Here is an 18987-nt window from a genome sequence, read left to right on the forward strand (position 1 = left end):
GCACTCGCTCTGCTGGCACCTGGCTAGAGTAGAGGGCAGACCAAGAAGGTAATGCCATCTGGGAAAACCTCAGTAGGCCTCAGTTGCCTTGTGTGTTCAATTTCAGGATGCGTTGCAAATAAAGTTTGCAGAGTGATTACAAAGTTGGCAGTTCTTGCAAATAGGGACGTCAGAGCATTCTGCTGAAAAGGGGAATGGGAATTGCAGAGTTCGCTTATTCGTCCTGGGAATGAAAATCAATTCATCAAATACTATTGGTATTCATTTATTGTTGCTGCGTTCCATCCCCCAAAACTGTAACTGATTTCGTCCCCTCAGCTCCCAAATTTTCAAAGTCTTTCCTTTGCACTGATACGAATGGCGTGGAACAATGTAAAGACGATGAAACTTAGGCCAGTTACATAACTAATTACATAAATTACTTAAATTACATAATCTTCCCACAACGGACTACAAGACAAATGTTCTTTTTGGTGGAAGACAAACTGCAGCGGAAAAGAAACAGTGCTGCATGTAGTGACTACAGTGTGGAATGGAAAGCGATGCCATATTCATATTCCTTCGCTTTTCCCCAAACTGTTTTTGTGTGAATGTGCATCATTTCTCCCCCCTCCCTTCCCGTGCAGGAGTATATGACGATGCAAGCTGCTTCCCACCACCAGCAGAACCAAAAGTGCTACTGTCCAGTCTCACAGTTACTAGCTCCCTTTATGAGAACCAAGTGTGAAATTTGGCATTGGCCACTTTTAGAAAATGGAACTTGGGGGAGGGCGGAGGAAGGGAAGAATGACAAAAGGGGGACAGCGATTATTTGGACAGGTGACAATTCCAAAGCACCCAGATTTCCACACTGCCGTTCCCTGACAATTTGTTAGGAAACTAATGTTTCAGTGACAAATGTTTTGACCTCAAGAGTTGTATGACACCCCCCCCCCCTTGCACAGTGCTTTTCTTGACCTGGATGGTGATTGTGCGGATGGCGTTTTTCACATTTCCCTTCCCGTGAGAAAGCTCACTTTGGCATGGATGTGGAGCATGAACAGAAGCATATTATGCTTCCGCTGAGCAACAGATGGTTGTTCTGCCACATTGAGCCACCTGTAAACAGAAGAAGCTGCCTTGTTCTGATTTAGACCTTTGACCTGTCTACCATTCAGACCATTGGTCCACCATCCATTTATGCTGGAGAAGGTGGAGGCAACACACCTTGCAGGGGGTGCGCCAGCGCCTGACACTTCCCTGCGTCGCTAACTGTGACTCTTTTGCTAACAAACTAGGCATAAAACACACAGACAAGACCAGCCACATGGACGGGAGCAACAAATTGCCACAGAGACACAGAAAGGTAGGAAAAAAAGAACCCGCGTGGGCGGACATACCCATTTGTGGTCTTGGCGGTCTCTCCTACCTTTCGATGACCAGGAATCAGATTCCGCTATTGGGTTTATTTTAAAGCTGTGAAGTCACTTCATCCTGAGGAGGGAAAAATGAGATAGAGGTTACTACTGCTAGCATTATATACACCGAGGCAAAGGAAAATGAGTGGGTTTACCATTGCAGTAGGCGTCCCCCTCCCCACTCTGGTCTTTGACTTTACCAGTGGCAATTTAGTGTTAATATTATTATTGCTGGGAGATCCACAGGTAGTTCACAGTCAAGTCATCTGGCACGCACAGAATTTGAGTAGCTTTTTAAAAAGTTAAAAAATTTTAGGTTCTGCCATTTTATTGTTCTGTTGACCCTCCCTCATTTTAATGATCTGCTCTTTCATTGTATTTTATGGTTGTATCATTGTGCTTTTAAAAGCCCCCCCCCCCGGTTGTATGTTGTCTTGAATTTGCTTTGCAGAGAAAGGTGAGATAATATGCATATTTATTATAAATAAGGTATGAATACAGCGGTTCTCCTGGGCAGAAGGAGCTGAGTGCCCACTTCAGATGTTCTTGCTGGAGCAGCACACAGTCTTTATTCTGGTTCTTATTTGAAAGCTGCGTTTGGGGCAAACAAGCAGAGAAGGCAGAAGGGCAAAGACACTCTACCCTTGCATCTCTGTTGCCTGCCGGTGGCCTCAACCCCAAAGGCATCCTTCAATCAGAAACAGGATGCACCCATCAAAGTTCATAGGGACTAGAAACTTTGGGAGGGATTCACCTAACCAACCCCATCAGCGGAGGCCAGGTACAAGGACTAGCACTTGCATGGCAGGGTGTTCCCCACTCTGCAGCCCTCGCAATTGGCTCCCACAACAGCGAATGGGGGCAGGAGAGGGGGGAATGAATGGAATAGCAGCTGGAGGAGGAGGAGAGGACAAAGGAAGAAGAAGAAGAGGAGGAGGAGGAGGAGGAGTTTGGATTTGGTATCCCGCTTTATCACTACCCGAAGGAGTCTCAAAGCAGCTAATATTCTCCTTTCCCTTCCTTTCCTACAACATACACTCTGTGAGGTGAGTGGGGCTGAGAGACTAGCCCAAGGTCACCCAGCAGCTGCATGTGGAGGAGTGGAGATGCAAACCCGGTTCACCAGATTACGAGTCCACTACTCTTAACCACTACACCACACTGGGTGAAGAAAGAGCTGTGAGTGGAGGTGGAACCCTTTCTCATTCTCTAGACCACTTGCATCTGGAGCAGGGTGTAGAGAGTGCTGCTGAATTGGGAGAACACAGCTGTGGAAAGCCTGAGGAAGTACCAGCCACTTTGGGCCTACTCATAAAAAAGCAAGTGAGAGACTTGGGTGAAATCCACAGTTCCCAGGAACTCTTCTCATTGTTAGACTTTTGCGGTGAGCTAAGTGTTTGTTTGGACCCGGAGGGTGTGTCAGAAGGAAAATGACTTGATATTGATCTCTCTATATTAGTAACTTTGTATTAATGTAACATTTTTATATGTAACCGTGCATTTTTGCATTATTTTACTTAACCTGCTGTCGGTTCTTTTTTGTACGCAGCTCAGAGATATTTTTAAATATATTAAGTGGCACAGAAGTAGAAAAAAGAAAACAAAACCTGTACAACTTTGAATTTCAACCCTTTGGTTGTATCCAATGCAAGTCCTGATTGGAGTTGCCTCGTGGAAGTTACTAAGCATGGCTAACTTAGGTCCGTTAATTTCAACGGCTCTGCTCTGAGCGGAACTCAGTAGCACACAACCCTTTGCTTTTAAAAGGCACCATGTTCCACACAGACCCCTTAGTTGGTGCAAGGGAATAATGGGATCGCCACTAGGGTTGCTGCACAAAGAGGAAGAGCTGTAGCGTACTCACCACTGACGTGGGAGCACAAGCAGTGTGCAACAGGAGCACTGACTCCTGAACTTAATGTGGGGGTAAGTTGCCACAGTTTGAAATGACAGATGGGGTGGGGAGAAGGAAATCCCTCCGTTCTGGCCACCTCCTCCCTTTTCCACTCTGCTCTGTATCCATCAGGAGTGCTCTTGCAAACCTTCATTGCAGTAGGACCTTCGCAACATGGGGAAGAGCTGTAGCTCAGCGGTTAGAGAATCTGCTTTGCATGCAGATGCTCTCAGGTTCAATTCCCAATGGCATCTCCAGGTAGGTCTGGGGCAGCCTCCCTGCCTGAAGCCCTGGAGAGCTTCTGCCAGTCAGTGTAGGCAAGACTGAGTGACTGGGGCAACCCAGTCAGATGGGTGGCGTGTAAATAAAATACTACTACTGGCAATAATTACTGAGCAAGATGGACCGTCGGTCTGATTCCGTATGAGGCAGCTTCCTATCTTCTCTGTTCTGAGCAACGTAGAGATTGAGTGTCATTCCCCCTTCTGCGCATGGGCTAAACTTGAGCATACTCAAGTAAAAACTGGAGGGAGAGGGGAGGGCGAAGAAATATGTAGAAAAACAACAACAGTTGCAGGGGAGGGGGGAAACCAAACAAAAGCACCACGCAAAGTAAATTGAATTATTTAAAGCCATATGTTCCAAAAGTGTGACAGAGCCGAAGGAAGAAAAAAGAAGGCAATATTGTGAGACTTCCGGATGGGGGTCTCCCTATACTTGGCAGGGGGCAGGGGAGAGACAGAGATGATAGAACCAGCTGGTAAAGAAAGCAGCTGGTAGCAGGTTTCCTACTCCCATCGACAGCGGGGAGCTATGTACTCCCCCCCCCCCCGTTCCATATTGTATCCTCCAACCAGCTCATTTGACATGGCTTGGGATGACTCTGCCCTGGCAGAGAACAGTGTGTGGCTTGGCTTGGCGTGGGCCTGTCACACTCCTTTTGCAGGGCAAAGCTCTATATTCTGCACAGCAGGATAGAATCAGAATTGTAGAGTCAGAAGGGACCCCAAGGATCATCTAGTCCAGCCCCCTGCAATGCAGAGCGGTTTGCTCAACATGGGGCTTGAACCTATGTCCCTGAGATTAAGAGCCTCATGCTCTACCAGCTGAGCTTGGACCAAGAAAGGCTCAAACTCCTCCCTCTCACCTAGGTGACAAAATAATTTGGGGCAGGAATGGTGGGGAGGTACAGGGAGGAGAGGCTGAGGGTAGTGGTTTCTCTACTATTTTGGAAGGTGGGGTAGTTTTTAGTGGATACTCAACATACCTCTGTGCCAGAAAAGCAGGGATGACCAAAGACATTTTGATCACACACACCACCCTGGGTGCCAAGCAGAGGGGGTGAAAAATTGAGAAGATCAAATTTGGGGCGCTCAGTTTTGGCCTTGCTCATGACGAAAGCGGGTGTGAAAGGTTTTATTGTTGGGGGAAGGGGATGGGACAGGGGTCCCATCCAGTCCAGCACCCTGTCCTCACAGTGACCACCCAGACGCCTGTGGGGAACCTTCCTGCTGTTTCTGGCAACTGGCATTCAAAAGGATTACTGCCTCGGAGACACAGCGCAGCCATTGTGGTCAGTTAGACTTTCCCTCCAGGAAAAGCATTCCCCGGCCCCAATAGTGTTGCCCTGTAAGCTCAGCTAAAGCATCAGAGAGCAGGTGGCATAGCAAGTTAGAGGTAAGGGGAAAGTACTCTGCACGTGAGCAGAGGTACCATCACCACCTGCTTCACAACTTCACGTCTTTGGGGGAAAAGCCCCAACCCTTTGGAAAGCAAATTCTGGTGCTGGTGAAGCTGCCTTTACATCTCTTTCCTCCCTTCCTCTCCCCTCTGCTCCGTCTTTGACTCTCGCCTCTTCCCTCTCTATCCCTGCCTGCAAGCAGCCGTCTTTCTCCCCGCAACCGCCCACCCCATGCTAGACAGGGTGGGTGTTTTTTGTTTTAAATGGCCCGGCAGCCCCCTTCTCCCCCCTCCCACCCCTCCATTATTTTGGCCGCGGCTTATCAATGATGCAAGAGGAATAACGCCAATTTACTTAGAATGTGTAATCCCCCCAAATCAGATTGGGGGATTGCATGAGGCGGTCTGACCTTGCATATGTCTCCATTAAAGCCACCCAGGCCTACGCTTGTATTCTGTGTTCCCAGCACATATTTAGACAGATAACGCTAATTGTACTTGACATGTCCTCTTAAGGATGGACTCTCCTCCTCCTCCCCCAGCTCTGCCTGACAATGAGACAGCCTCGGAAGCCAGGATCCGCTCCGTATCTGCAGGGCAGGGCACAGCTCAGAAGCCAGGGTGGGCGGCAGGGCGAACAAAAAACAAACAAACAGAAAACCGTTCCACGCAACAAGGGCTCCCAGCCAAACCTCCTCTGCCGACGCACCACCGGGCACCCTCAATTAATGCTTCAGAAAGGGGGAGGCTGCAACTCCCACCCCCACTCCAAAACAGAAAAAAAGAACCCAGAGGAGGGATGGCTGGGTGGGTGGGAGAGAGAGAGAGAGAAACGCATGTGTCTGTCCCTTTCTGGGGCAATGTTAATCGGGGATTAAAAACTGCAATTGTGGCAGACTCAAGTTCTCTTAAGGAAATGCATCCCGTGCTCCTTTGGAAAGGGAGAAATGTTAAAGTCTGGGGGTGTTTTACCGTATGGTGGGCACAAAAGCAATGGGATGGGGCCCCCCAGAGAAGACACAGTTTAAGCTACCTAAGAGAGTGTGAGAGAGCGTGCAGGAAAGTTGTGTATATAACTTCTGGGGCAGTTAAAACTTAAAAGTCAGGTTAGGGGTCGCCTGCCTTTAATACAGCCTGTTGTTCTGCCCCACACACTTCTCTGCTGCTTCAGGTCTTTCCTCCCCTGACTACTCACTAACTGGAATCGGGTGGTGGAGTTATTGTTTCATTTCTGTGCCCGTTTTTATTACGTATTTTGTGTTTGTAACTTGCATTTTTTTGCTGTGAATTGCCCTGAGATCATTGGATGAAGGGCGGCATACAAATTTAATAGATAACAATAAATAATAAATAATAATAATAATAATAATAATAATAATAATAATACTTTGTTGAATACTTCACTGTGTTCCCTTCAGGCAACAACCCTGTGAGGTGGGTAGGCCTGCTGTTACACATATTTTACAGGTAGAATTCAACACTCAAGCTCCAGGAACTCCTTCCAACGCTAAGCCTCAAACACTCATCCCCCTCTTCGCCCCCCCCCAAAGGGGATGGAACCACAATAAGAAAACTGGAGGCGCGAGAAATCCAACCCTCAAAAATATACTGAGAAGCTAATAACTGTAATAATGAAAACTGTAATGTTGCATTTCCCCAATTATATTGTGACAATACATTACTGCTTTTGCTAGTACGGTTATTATCTCCTTGGTACTTGCGCCTCCAAGTTTAGGCCTCAGATGTGGAATGCTCAAAGCAGCAATACTAGGAAGGAGTGCCTCTGAGCATATGCACAAAGCACCCAGTGCATAAGCAAGGCCAACTCCTCGCCATGTTGGGGGGCAGAGGGAGATGTCTTCCACATCAATGCTCAAACTCTGTTTTGAAAAAAGAAAGAAGTAACAGAACCAGCTTTTAGCCTGGGTTCTGTTATTGCTGCAAACTCCGTGATTTTATGAAGCTGATGGAAGAGTCTTAAGAGAGGAAGAAAATAGCCTTGATAGGAAAATGAAGGTATTACAACCACAGGGCTGTGTCTGCCCTAAGAAAACACTTTCAAATTTGTCTCTGCAGTCTTAAGGACTAGAAACTTGGTCTTCTTTTAAGCAAGCTCTAGAATTTGAGGGTGCTGAATTTCTGTGTTCTGAACCAGAACCACGCCCTGTGTATCTTCTGAAACCACCTCGGAAGGCAAGGTGCATTGCAAAACCGCAGTTGCGAAGTCCTCACTCTTGACTCCAGAAGCCACCATGGGCTGGAAGCAGAGTCCTTTCTGCATAAATATTTATTCCTTCTCTGGAACCCAGCTCCAGCTCACCAGACCCTTGTCAGAGCCAAGTCGCTTCCCTGGTCTCAGTTGCATTGCTCAGAACAGCCTCAACGAGGAGTACAAAACTTTTATTTTTGCCTAAGTGGACTTTCGGCCTTCCTCTCACCCCTCTTCCAATCCTGCCACCTCCTAATTTGACTTTTTCCAATATCTTTTCTCCAACAACCTTCTCCCACCCACCCCCCGCTCTTCTTCCTCCCCAGCAACTGCGCATTTATTAATTCATGAGGCACTAATTAGTTCTTTGTTTAATTTTGTGTTAAACAGACTGACCGGAATGATAACGACTTTCAGCGTTGCATTACGGTCCCCAACCGCCCCTGTTTTCTGACAACAAGGGAGTAGAGAGAGACTGGCGTGATGAACCCCAATTCCCTCTTCAGTTGCACTTCATTAAGTCAAAATGTGACAAGAAGCTTAGAGAGTAACTTTCAGATCGGATCACACATAACAATTCGGCAGGAAACTTTCCGAAGGGGGGGTGGGGTGGGGAGGAGGCAGCGGCGGCGCTTCTGAATGAAAGCTGGCACCGGTGCACAGCACCCTCGCCACTCTCGCCTTAAAGGAACAGCAGGCACAAGCACACATGTGCAAGCAGAGGCGGATTTCTCCCCAATCACAGCTGGCAAAACTCTATCCCCCATCACAGTCCCATTTTCAGATGATTTTGTTGGCTTGGCTGGGCATCTTTGGAAACTCCAGCCAGAGAAGTTCCTGACCTTGCTTTCAAGAGGCTCCAGGTGCTCTTGGGAGAGGCGCTTACATGCCTGAAGGTCTGTGGAAGCACGAGTGCAGAAAACCATGTGAATCATGCACTGCAGGGCATCCAGATCCCACACTTAAGGGGAAAGGACATAACAGACAAATGTTTGAGCCAATCCAAAACAGCCAAAGGCCAGGTACTTGGCCAAACAGCCTTCTCCTTGTGTGCTCAAATTCTCGCCTTTCTTTCCTGGTTTAAGCAAACCATCATTTGCTGTGGCGCCCAAAATCAGGTCTGCACAAACCATAGTTTACCATGGCGCAAGGGGGGGGGGAGAGGGCTGAAGCCCAAGTCTTATCGCACAAGGGCTCAACAAAGGATTGGCTCTTGTGCCCGACCCTAAGGATGTCTACTCAGAATGACACCTCGCTGACTTCAGCTGGACTTACGCCCAAAGAGGCAGGTGTATGCCTGGATCTTTGAGTTGTTCTGCAATAAACACACACACACACAATCAGATTCCAGCACCATGGCTTCAGAATCTGTTCAAGTTATGCTGGTGCCTGAGATGGCAAATCCAATACACAGATCCAAACCAGCAATTTGAAAAACTCATCCTCCCCATTTTTTGCTTCTTTTCGCTGCCTCAAATCTGTCCCCTTGAGGCAGATGCCTCCATTTGCCTCATGAAAGGGTCGGCCCTCCGTTTCATTGAAGAGCTGTAGTTCTTATGAGCCTACCTTGTTCAGAATCTTCTTCTTAGAGCACTTGGCTTGTTAAAAGAGTTCTAAGAATGGTTTTATGCCCATACTCCCAGCATGCCCTTGGGTGGCATTTGACAACCTGGAGCCCTCCAGATGTTCCAAACCACAACTCCCACCAGGCAGCATGGCTACTGTGATTCAACTCCAGCCCCACCCCCCGCCACTGGTAGGCCTTCAGGTTTGGGGGAAGCTGAGCTTAAGGGATCTTCGCTAAAACAAAGTGTGCCAGAGACAAAGTGGTGGGCAGAACGGTTTTGAATACTTGAACCTATTTCTGCAGTTTTCCAGGAACGGATTTGCAGCAGCGGTCAAACTATTTCCCCCCCCCCTTGCTGAATTTTTGCCTGGACACGGGAGGGGGCCGGGGAGAGAAGACTTTGGCAATCTTAGTCAAAGCACTTCACTGTCATTAAGCAGAGTGCATTTCCCCCCCACTTCATGTGAAACAAAAAGTTGTTTTTGTGGGTCAAAGCCCTACTTTATCAGATGTGCAAGGCATTATGGCAACCCACATTTCCTTGGGTGGAGGGTGGGGGTGGGAAAGATATATCCAGCAAACAACATGTTCAAAGCTGCAGAAGAAAGGAGTCCACACATCTTTTATTTCTGGGGGTTTCTCAGAAGCAGGGCCCAATCCAAAGCCCTTAGCACACATAGCTGAAGGAAGAATATGTCCAGCATCTACAGAGCACAGGGCCTTGGTTCACTCTGGGGGAGCAGGCCCCTAACACCTGTCTCCTAGCTGTTCTCAGAAACAGTGCCTTGTCTAGACCCAATGGTTGGAAGGATGACAGGCTCCAGAAAACTGCTCCCCACCTTTCCCTGGAGCAGGTGGAGCCAAGGTGCCAGAGCAAACTCTTCCGCATCCCACATTGGTCTCAACAAAACTCACTGCTTCCCTCTCTCTGAGTAGGATTTAGTTTCACAGAAGCCACATAAAGGAAGGCAGGTACCCGGAATTATAGCATTTGAGAGAGCCAGGCCTGTGGGCCTCTCAGGAATATATCATATGTGTGTGTGCAGATGCTCAAGGAACAGGGGAGATATATGATTTGGGTTGCCTTTCCATGAGAAACTACCTAATTTGCACTTCTTACTTGGACTGACACTTGAACCGAAACTCAGCCGTCCTTTGAAATTCGCACTTCTCTGAATCTTGTAATGCAGCTCTCCAATAGAACAGTATGGACAAAAACATATACTTTAGGGGAAATCATGCATAAACAAGCATACATTACTGGGAAGAACATGCAAAAATGCTTTCTACTAGGGAAAAAAGTGCTTGCAAAAGTGCATACAGCCATCAAAACTGCATGCAAAACTGCATTTATTAGGGGTATTATTATTTTTAATTGCACGTTGCTGCGGAAAGGTGAACTTAATTTAAGTCTGGGGGAAAAGAGATATTGGCAGATACCAAAAAGGACTAATTAACCCATCCTTAATACACATAAAAACACACACAGGTTAGTGTGACAAGGTCAAAGACTTGATATCTAGGCAGCAGGAAAACAAATGTACTGGGAGCAAAAGTTTCCCTAACCCCCCTCCCCCACTTTAACATAAATACGTCATTACAATTTCTGAACATCAAGGTTCCATCTGGGACAAGGAGGTGGGTGGGAAGAATGGGATACTTGTTGTTTATTGTTGTATGACTAATAAAATAAAAACAATAACAGCAACAACCAACTTTTATAGTTTAATCGGACAGCAGATGGAGCGTGCATCTCTTTTTCTCTCACCTTTCACTCAAGACCAGATGTACCGAGACAGTAATAGGAAAAACAGACATAATGTATGTCTACACACACACACACACACACACACACACACACACACACACACACACTGCCCATTGCGGCAAAGAAAAACGAAAATGGTCGAAGAAGATGGTTCTTTTTGCTAGGAGGCAGGCTGGCCACTTTGTAGGGTGTCCACACTGAGTCAGAGAGCATAAGATTGAAGCACAGGTGACACTGCTGCAACTTGCCTCCAACTGGAACACCAGCCAGCCACACAACACTCAAACACAGTTACAAACAGTACGGAGGCCAGGGAGAGACAGAAATAAATAGGAGCGTCAAACGTCCCTTTGCCCTGGTCAAACATGCACCGTAACCACTCCCCAAACAATTTGGCAACCTTGCTCCTGCTAATATGCTCTTGGGCTGTTTTAGCAAACCAATTAAGCGTAATCATTAATTATAAAGGGGGGAGCGTGAGAGAGAAAGAGGATATGAAAGACGTATGGAAAGGTGAGAGAAAGGCAAAAGTCTGACAGCAGAAGGGAGGCCAGGATGAGATGTGGGGGCTCTGTCCAGTTCACTCCACCCAAGACAGAAAAGCCCCATCGCCCCGTATCCAGGTGGGTGGTGCTTTTCAAGCCAAAGAAACACCCTCCCATATAAATCCAGTTTAGACCCCAAACTGAAGGGTCTCCCTCTCCCCACAAAACTCCGCCAAGCGTTCTGTTGGTATCGGTTTAGGTCCAAAACAAGAAGCAAGACAGGCCCACTTAACCCAAAGGCAGCTCAGACAGATTGAACAGAGCGAGATGGAGAGACGAGAAAGGCGGTCAAAGAACAGAGGTGCATACCAGAGCTCAGGAACGCTCTCCCTCCGTGACAGGGTAGCCAGCTCTCCTGGAGAAAATGCCTTGAGAGGAGATGAAAAATTGACTTTTTTAAAAAGAAAGACCCTTGATTATGCACACTTGGAAAACTGACTAAATTACTGTCTATCCCATCGGCTCCCCAATGGGCCTGGCACCCCCTGAGAGCTGGGGGCAGCTGTCAATGCATCCCATACTTCCTCTGCTTCCAACCTCCATTTCACATATTTCTCTTTTGTTTTGTTTTGGGGGGTGGGGGGGTTTGTTTCGCTATCCTGCTTGAACACACGCATGCTCACCCCCTCCTTGCGTTCCTCCTCTCCCCCCCTTTAAAGAGTCTCAGGTCTGTGGCAGCCCAACGGACAGTGTGGCAGAGTGGGGGGGGGGTGAGAGCGTCATGGAAACCGCCCCTTCCCTGGGCAAACATTCTGTTTGGCCTCCGCGTCCTGAGACCCTCTTTTAAGGAGCTGTCAGGACCCCAGGAGAGTGTCACACGACCCAAAGACCAGGCGTGACGGAGCCTATTTTCTGCCCGAAATTTGATTGATTAAAAAACTTTTTAGGAAAACCATGTTAAAGGACTAAAAAAGAGAGAGAGAAGGAGGAGGGGGGCGAGGAAAGGCGGGGGAGATGCATAAAACAGAAAGGACCACGGGAAGCAAGGATGGAATGGGGGGGCAGGCAGGGAGAGAGGGGAAGCAAAAGCCTAACTGGTGGGTTTCCTAGGTAATAGCGCCAGGGGACGAGTGTCAGTTGTAGTTAAACAGCATAACCAGGCCGAAAAGAAAGGTCAAAGGAAGCATGAAACTTTACCACAACAGTGACTAAGATAATGAAGTAGCGGGGATGCCCGGGAAGAAGGGAGAAGGGAGGGGGGACTGAAACACACTTGCCGCACTCCAGGTGACTGGCTCTGGGTAGGTCTTGCTAACTGCCAGAACTGCCTGGGAAGACGCAAGGGAATCTCTGTAGGTCTCTAGTCTTCCATCGTCATTGGTCACCATTAAAGGTAAAGGTAAAGGACCCCTGACTGTTAAGTCCAGTTGCGAACAACTCTGGGGTTGCGGCGCTTATCTCGCTTTACTGGCCGAGAGAGCCGACGTTTGTCCGCAGACAGTTTTTCCGGGTCATGTGGCCAGCATGACTAAGCCGCTTCTGGCAAAACCAGAGCAGTGCACGGAAACACCGTTTACCTTCCTGCCAGAGTGGTACCTATTTATTTCCTTGCACTTTGACATGCTTTCGAACTGCTAGGTTGGCAGGAGCAGGGACCAAGCAACGGGAGCTCATCCCGTTGCAGGGATTTGAACCGCCGACCTTCCGATAGGCAAGCCCTAGGCTCAGTGGTTTAGACCACAGCGCCATTGGGTTTTGCCAATCAGAAAGGCCACAAAATGTCACAGTGTGGAATGGTGCTTCTCAGGGTTCTAGCTGGCCATGCCCTTTCCCATGATATTCCATCCCATTCCCTGTTAGCCAGCCAACATTCCACACCCACTGAGCATGTTTGCTCATTGCTGAGCTGTTCCTCATCCCTAAAAGTATTAAGGTAGTAGCCTCTGCAAATCCTACTTGGAGAAGACCCGTTGATGGAAGTGACAAACTTAGGTCCTACTCAGAGAAGGACTTTTCTGGATATAATCCTTTGGGCAAAGTTCAGGTTGAAACAGAGTAGCCTGAAAACTAGTGATTTGCTCCAAAACAAACACAACTCTCAGATGGAGTGGTCCTAAGTTCTACAGCTAACCAATGACTGGTCTGGTCATAGTGACACATGCCTGAGTTATCACTTCTTCAGATTACTGTAACATGCTCTGTATGGGGCTGCCTTTAAATTTCAAGTGGCTCAAAGAGCTGCAGCAAAATTGTAGACCAGGGCTGGTTACAGGTAGCATATGATTCCCTTATTAGAATAGCTCCACTGGCTATCAGTCTGTTTCCATGCACAATTCAAAGTGCTGATCATGACCTATAAAGACTTACATGATTTAGGTCCAGGCTATCTGAAAGAATGTATTCTCCCATACGAACTTGCCCAGGCTCTGAAGTCATAGGGGGCAACCCTTCTCTCGCCTCCCACCTCCCACGCAGGCACACTTCTCAGTGGCTGCCCTTAGACTCTTGAACTCCCTCCCTGCAGAAACCTGATTGGTCCCCTCCTTGTTCTCCTTCTGATGGCAGGTGAAGACTCCTGCAGGCTTCAGGGAACTGACAGCTTTTAAGGAAAGGGCTTTTAATAGTGCTGTGCTGTTATTACTATCTATATTTTAATAATTTGTTTTTTTATATATTTTAATTCTATAATAGTTTAATTACTTTGTAACTAATATATATATATATATATATATATATATATATATATATATATATATATATATATTCGTTTTCTGTATTTTATTTGTGTTTTAATTTTTGTGAGCTGACTTGGGTCTCGGTTTTGGGAGAATGTAAGTAAGTAAGTAAATATGTAAGTAAGTATTGACAATAGTTTGACAACTCGAACAAATTCCTTAGAGGAGAGTTATTCTAGCAGAAGCTAGGCGACTACCTGTTGGGGATGCTCTAGAGCAGGGTTTCCCAGACTTGGGTCTCCAGCTGTTGTTGGACTACAACTCCCATCATCCCTAGCTAGTGGGACCAGTGGTCAGGGATTATGGGAACTGTAGTCCAAAACCAGCTGCAGGCCCAAGTTTGGGAAACCCTGCTTACAGCTTCAGATTACCTCCAGGGGGTTGGACTAGATGAGGATTAGCTCAGTTGACAGAGCATGAGACTCTTAATCTCAGGATTGTGGGTTCAAGTCCTGCATTAGGTTAAAGTTTCCTACATTAAAGGGGGTTGGACTAGATGATCCTCATGGTGTCTTCCAACTCTACAATTTTATGTTTCTGTGATCTCAAACAGCCATTCCAACCCTATGGGTGGTATTCAAATAGGTTTTATTCAGAGCACACTCACTGAAAGGAATGGACCTAACTTAGTCATGTTCATTGTTTTCAATGGGTCTACTCTGAATAAAGCTCAGCTGAATACCACCCTTTGATTCTACATCCAAATAAACCGTGGCAAGCTATGCAGCCACTTCCTCACACACATAGGAACCAGCTCCTATGGGCCGTGAGGGCTTCAGCCTTCACAATAAAATATTTAAGGGGGTTGAGCCTCCACAAAGTTAACGGGTATTCCCATTCAAATGGCGTGGATGCACTGTATCATGTGCTCAATTATGAGGGGCAGGGCTTTCCTGGGCCCCCACAATTTATTATTCAAATTGGCACCTCTGTTCACACAGAAGCCCTTGGGGAGGTTTGCACGTCAACAGATGACAGTAAAGACAGAACTGAGGATTTGCAAGGCAGATAATTCAATCTCTTAATCTTCCTCACATTCAAACGAAGTAGCTTTCCAGTAACTCCAGAACAGAAAGTTCTGTACTGTACTGTACAGAAGGGACCGTACTGGAATCAGAGGCTTTACAAAATGCTCCTATACAAAACTTGCTTAATTTCATGGGTGCAATCCAGATGAAAGCTGTACCCTCTTTATTGCTGATGGAGCCAAGGGCTCTTGCTTATATGTCAGCATGACCTCTGTGCTTAATTTCCTGGGGTGAAGGTGTGTTGCACTGTATGACTGAAAATGTGGCTCACAACAAGGGCCAGATGTTGCCAACCCCTGGCTTAAAAAATCCTATCTTTCCTCCACCTGGCCCTTTTCTCCCAGAAGGAAACCCACACCATAGTCTCACATGTGTATGTGTATCTGTATGCTCATGTGCATGTATTTATTAAATGTGATGGCAAGATTATGTGTCATAGAACTGTGGTGGGTGGGAAACTGATTCATGGCTCTGCAACTTTGCAAATAAGTGCCTTCCCAGCAAAGGATTGGGCTGCATGCTCTTAAGACATCCAGAACTTTGAGCAGCATTTAAAAAGCAAGCTTTGGGGAAAGGGTTGCAATTCAACCAACTTTTATGCAGATTAGACTGACTGAAATTAATAGGCCTAACTTAGGCATGTTCATTCATTTCAAGAGGTCTACTCTGAGCAGGCCTGCCACTAAATTCCACCCAAAGGAAAATAACATACCCTCCAACATTTCTCACTCTCAACTGACCTTCCTCGACTCCCCCTTCCCCCCCTCTGCCCCCACAGAAAATTTCCTATTAGAAGAAGGGCAAGCACCGCCACCACTTCACCAGTGGGACACAGCACACACACCCTCCCCCCCTTAATCCCTTTGCACTCTGCTCTGCTCTCCATTTCTTCCCGCCCAGGGCGGCCCTCTGCCTGCCCCTCAGAAAAGGCATATCACATAGGGCTGGGTCTCAGCGTTGGCAGCCTCTCCTCCTTCTCCAGCAGCCTCTATGAGCTGCCCAAGGGAGGAGGCCGGCAGCAGTGGCCATGGAGAGGCAACAAATTGCAGCCGCTGATACTCAGGACAAGCGCCAGCTCATCCTCTTCCCTGAGCTCGGCAGTAGAAGCCCTGGCAGGGGGAACAGGGATGTTCCAGGATCAAATCAGAAGCCGGGATGGCTTTGTAATGCTGGGACTATACAGTGGACGCACGGGTTGCGATTTGGCACTTCTGTGCATGCGCAAAGTGCGATTTAGCGCTTCTATACATGCGCGACTGCTGAAACCCAGAAGTAACCTGTTCCAGTACTTCCGGGTTTCGGCAGTCTGTAACCTGAAAAAATGCAACCTGAAGCGTCTGTAACCTGAGGTATGATTGTACCTGGAAAATCAGGACAGTTGTAGGGTATGAAATAGGCCCTCAACGAAGTCAGATCATTGGTCGTCTACCTGGAGATGCCATTAAAAAAACAAACACGTTTATGTAACCAAGCATTTCAGTTTTTAATATTTCAGTCTCTGATGTTGCAGCTCCTTTGCTTCTACTCTTTTTGTGTGTTTGAAGTTTTGTTTTAGTTCTTGTGAAGTGATGGCACTTATTTCCTGCCTCTTTCATTGCGGCGCTTTGCCTGGCACATGGGGCACCTTAGACAGGCAGGTTCCTTGTGCAAACGCATCAGGGCCCCATCTTCCCTACACACTGAAGGCCGTATCGCACCATGTAAAACAGTCCTGGCTTCCCCTAAAGAATCTGGAGAACTGTAGTATGTCAAGAGTGCTGAGAGCTGTTAGAGGGGACTCCCTGCTCCCCACACGGAGCTACAATTCCCAGAGTAAGTTAACAGTCAAGCCCTCTTCCTGGGCAACTCCAGGAACTGTAACTCTCAGCACCCTTAGCTACAATTCTCAGAAGGCTTTGGGGGAAGCCAGGACTATTTAAAATGGTGTACTACTGCTTGAAATGTACAGTGGTACCTCAGCTTAAGTACTTAATTCATTCCGGAGGTCCGTACTTAACCTGAAACTGTTCTTAACCTGAAGCACCACTTTAGCTAATAGGGCTTCCTGCTGCTGCTGCGCCGCCGGAAACTGATTTCTGTTCTCATCCTGAAGCAAAGTTCTTAACTTGAAGCACTATTTCTGGGTTAGTGGAGTCTGTAACCTGAAGCATATGTAACCTGAAGCGTATGTAACCTGAGGTACCACTGTATAGTGCAGATGGGGCTCAGGTAACAGGCAAGCAGGGTGAGGTGGAGGGCAAGCAGGCAGGGTAAGGTCAATTAGGCAAAGTGTGTGTTGAAAAGGAGGGCAGCCAAGGGATTAATCTGGTTTACTTTTGGTGTCGTACCTGATGATAAATTGATCTGTACATTCATTTTCTTTTGAGATAGGAGCTCTCTAGTAAAAGTTTATCATCTCGGTATGCCTTGGAAGGAATCGTGTAATCTCCACCAAAATTAATAACTCCTAAATGAAAATTATCTGGGGTTGGAATCAGAGAGCCTAAGAGTGAGCTACCAGCTTCAATTCAAGAATGCCTTCCCGGGTATTTTCCATCTCGGGCCCTACAATCAGCAGGGGAGAACCTGGTGATGGTGGTGGTTCCCCATTTGAGGAACACCCGCCCTGGTGGGGTGCATCAGCCCCCCCCATATTATTGACTTTCAGGTCAAATTTTTAAACATTGCTGTTCACCCAGGCATTTTGATGGTTGATATTGCTCCAAGCTACCTTGAAATTGTTATAGTATGTGAGTGTTTCTTATTGCTTTTAAATCATAGAATTGTGGAGTTGGAAGGGACCCTAAGGGTCATCTAGTCCAACCTTCAGCAACGCAGGAATCTCAACTAAATCATACAAGACAGATGGTCACCCAACCTCTGCTTAAAACCCTCCAAGGAAGGAGAGCCTACAACCTCTCATGGAAGTCTGTTCCACTGTCGAACAGCTCTCACCCTCCATCTTTCATGTGACAGCCCTTCAGGCTATCATATCTTCTCTCAGTCTCCTCTTTACCAGTTTAAACATACCCAGCTCTCTCAACCATTCTTCATAAGACTGAGTTTCCAGACCCTTGATCATCTGGGTCACCCTCTTCTGCACATGTTCCAGCTTGTCAATAACCTTCTTAAATTGTGGTGCCCAGAACTAGACACAGCATTCCAGGTGTGGTCTGACCAAGGCAAAATAGAGTGGGACTATTACTTCCCTTGGTCAGGACACTAGAATGCAGCCTAGAATAGCATTAGCTTTTTTTGCTGTCGACACATATTAAGGTTGTGGTCTCATAAACCTAGATCCTTTTCACATGTTTAATTTATTATTTATTATATTGTTTTGCCGCCTCATTGTTTCATGGCCTGCGCTAATTCGGGAGTGAGAGCAGGACAGAAATTTAATAAACAAACTAACAAATAATATTCTTTTGACTCAAAGCAAAACTCTGTCGTTCCTTGTGGATTTGGGAGAGAGAAACCATTTTGGCTTGCATAAAATTTTGAAAGGGAAGCAGCCTTCTCCCTCACCATCACCCCACAGCCCCAAGAGAGAATAAGATTATTTTGGCTAAAACACTTCCTTTTCTCTCTTCCTGTATCACTACTTCAATCTAATATTCAAAAAGCAGAAAAAGACTGATGCAAACTTGCAAGGTGGTGTGGGGCAGAGGGAACGCAGCTAACAGCCGTTTCAGCTAACAAAAACCTGGTCAGATCATGCTGACCTGCTATGTTTTCTTGCTACTTAGGGAATGAAACACAATGCAGCCGTTTATACAAAGCCGCGTTTGAAAAGAGATCTTTCCTTGCTGCTACTGTGGGAAGCTGGCATGTTTCAATATATATTTGTTAAACTTTCCCTCTCCCCAAGGCGAAGGCTCAGACTCACACACGTAAACACGCCTGCTCTGAGGCTGCAGCTTCTCAGGCAACCACAGATCTCACATCCTTGGAAACAGCAATGCCATACAAGGTAAAGGTAAAGGGACCCCTGACCATTAGGTCCAGTCGTGGCCGACTCTGGGGTTGCGGCACTCATCTCGCTTTATTGGCCGAAGGAGCCGGCGTACAGCTTCTGGGTCATGTGGCCAGCATGACTAAGCCGCTTCTGGAGAACCAGAGCAGCGCACGGAAACACCGTTTACCTTCCCGCCAGAGCGGTACCTATTTATCTACTTGCACTTTGATGTGCTTTCGAACTGCTAGGTTGGCAGGAGCAGGGACCGAGGAAAAGGAGCTCTCCCCGTC

General features: G+C 47.1%; 1 protein-coding gene across 3 annotated transcripts in view; it reads right to left on the reverse strand.

Moving 5' to 3' along the window:
- Nucleotides 1–18987, reverse strand: part of CASZ1 (castor zinc finger 1) — a 460564-nt gene that overhangs the window by 153337 nt on the left and 288240 nt on the right. The window contains exon 2 of one of the 3 annotated variants that reach the window (XM_081202882.1): nucleotides 1409–1473. The exons of 1 other annotated variant lie outside the window; for it this stretch is intronic. Coding sequence is in view for 1 of the 2 variants with exons in the window: in XM_081202880.1 (XP_081059006.1) it covers nucleotides 1380–1383 (4 nt within the window). In the remaining variant the exon portion in view is untranslated. Of the gene's footprint in view, nucleotides 1–1379; nucleotides 1474–18987 lie in introns of all 3 variants that reach the window. One more of the 3 variants, XM_081202880.1, reaches the window with a different exon arrangement.

The sequence above is a fragment of the Podarcis bocagei genome (assembly GCF_964188305.1).
Source record: "Podarcis bocagei genome assembly, chromosome: 7".
Taxonomy (NCBI): domain Eukaryota; kingdom Metazoa; phylum Chordata; class Lepidosauria; order Squamata; family Lacertidae; genus Podarcis; species Podarcis bocagei.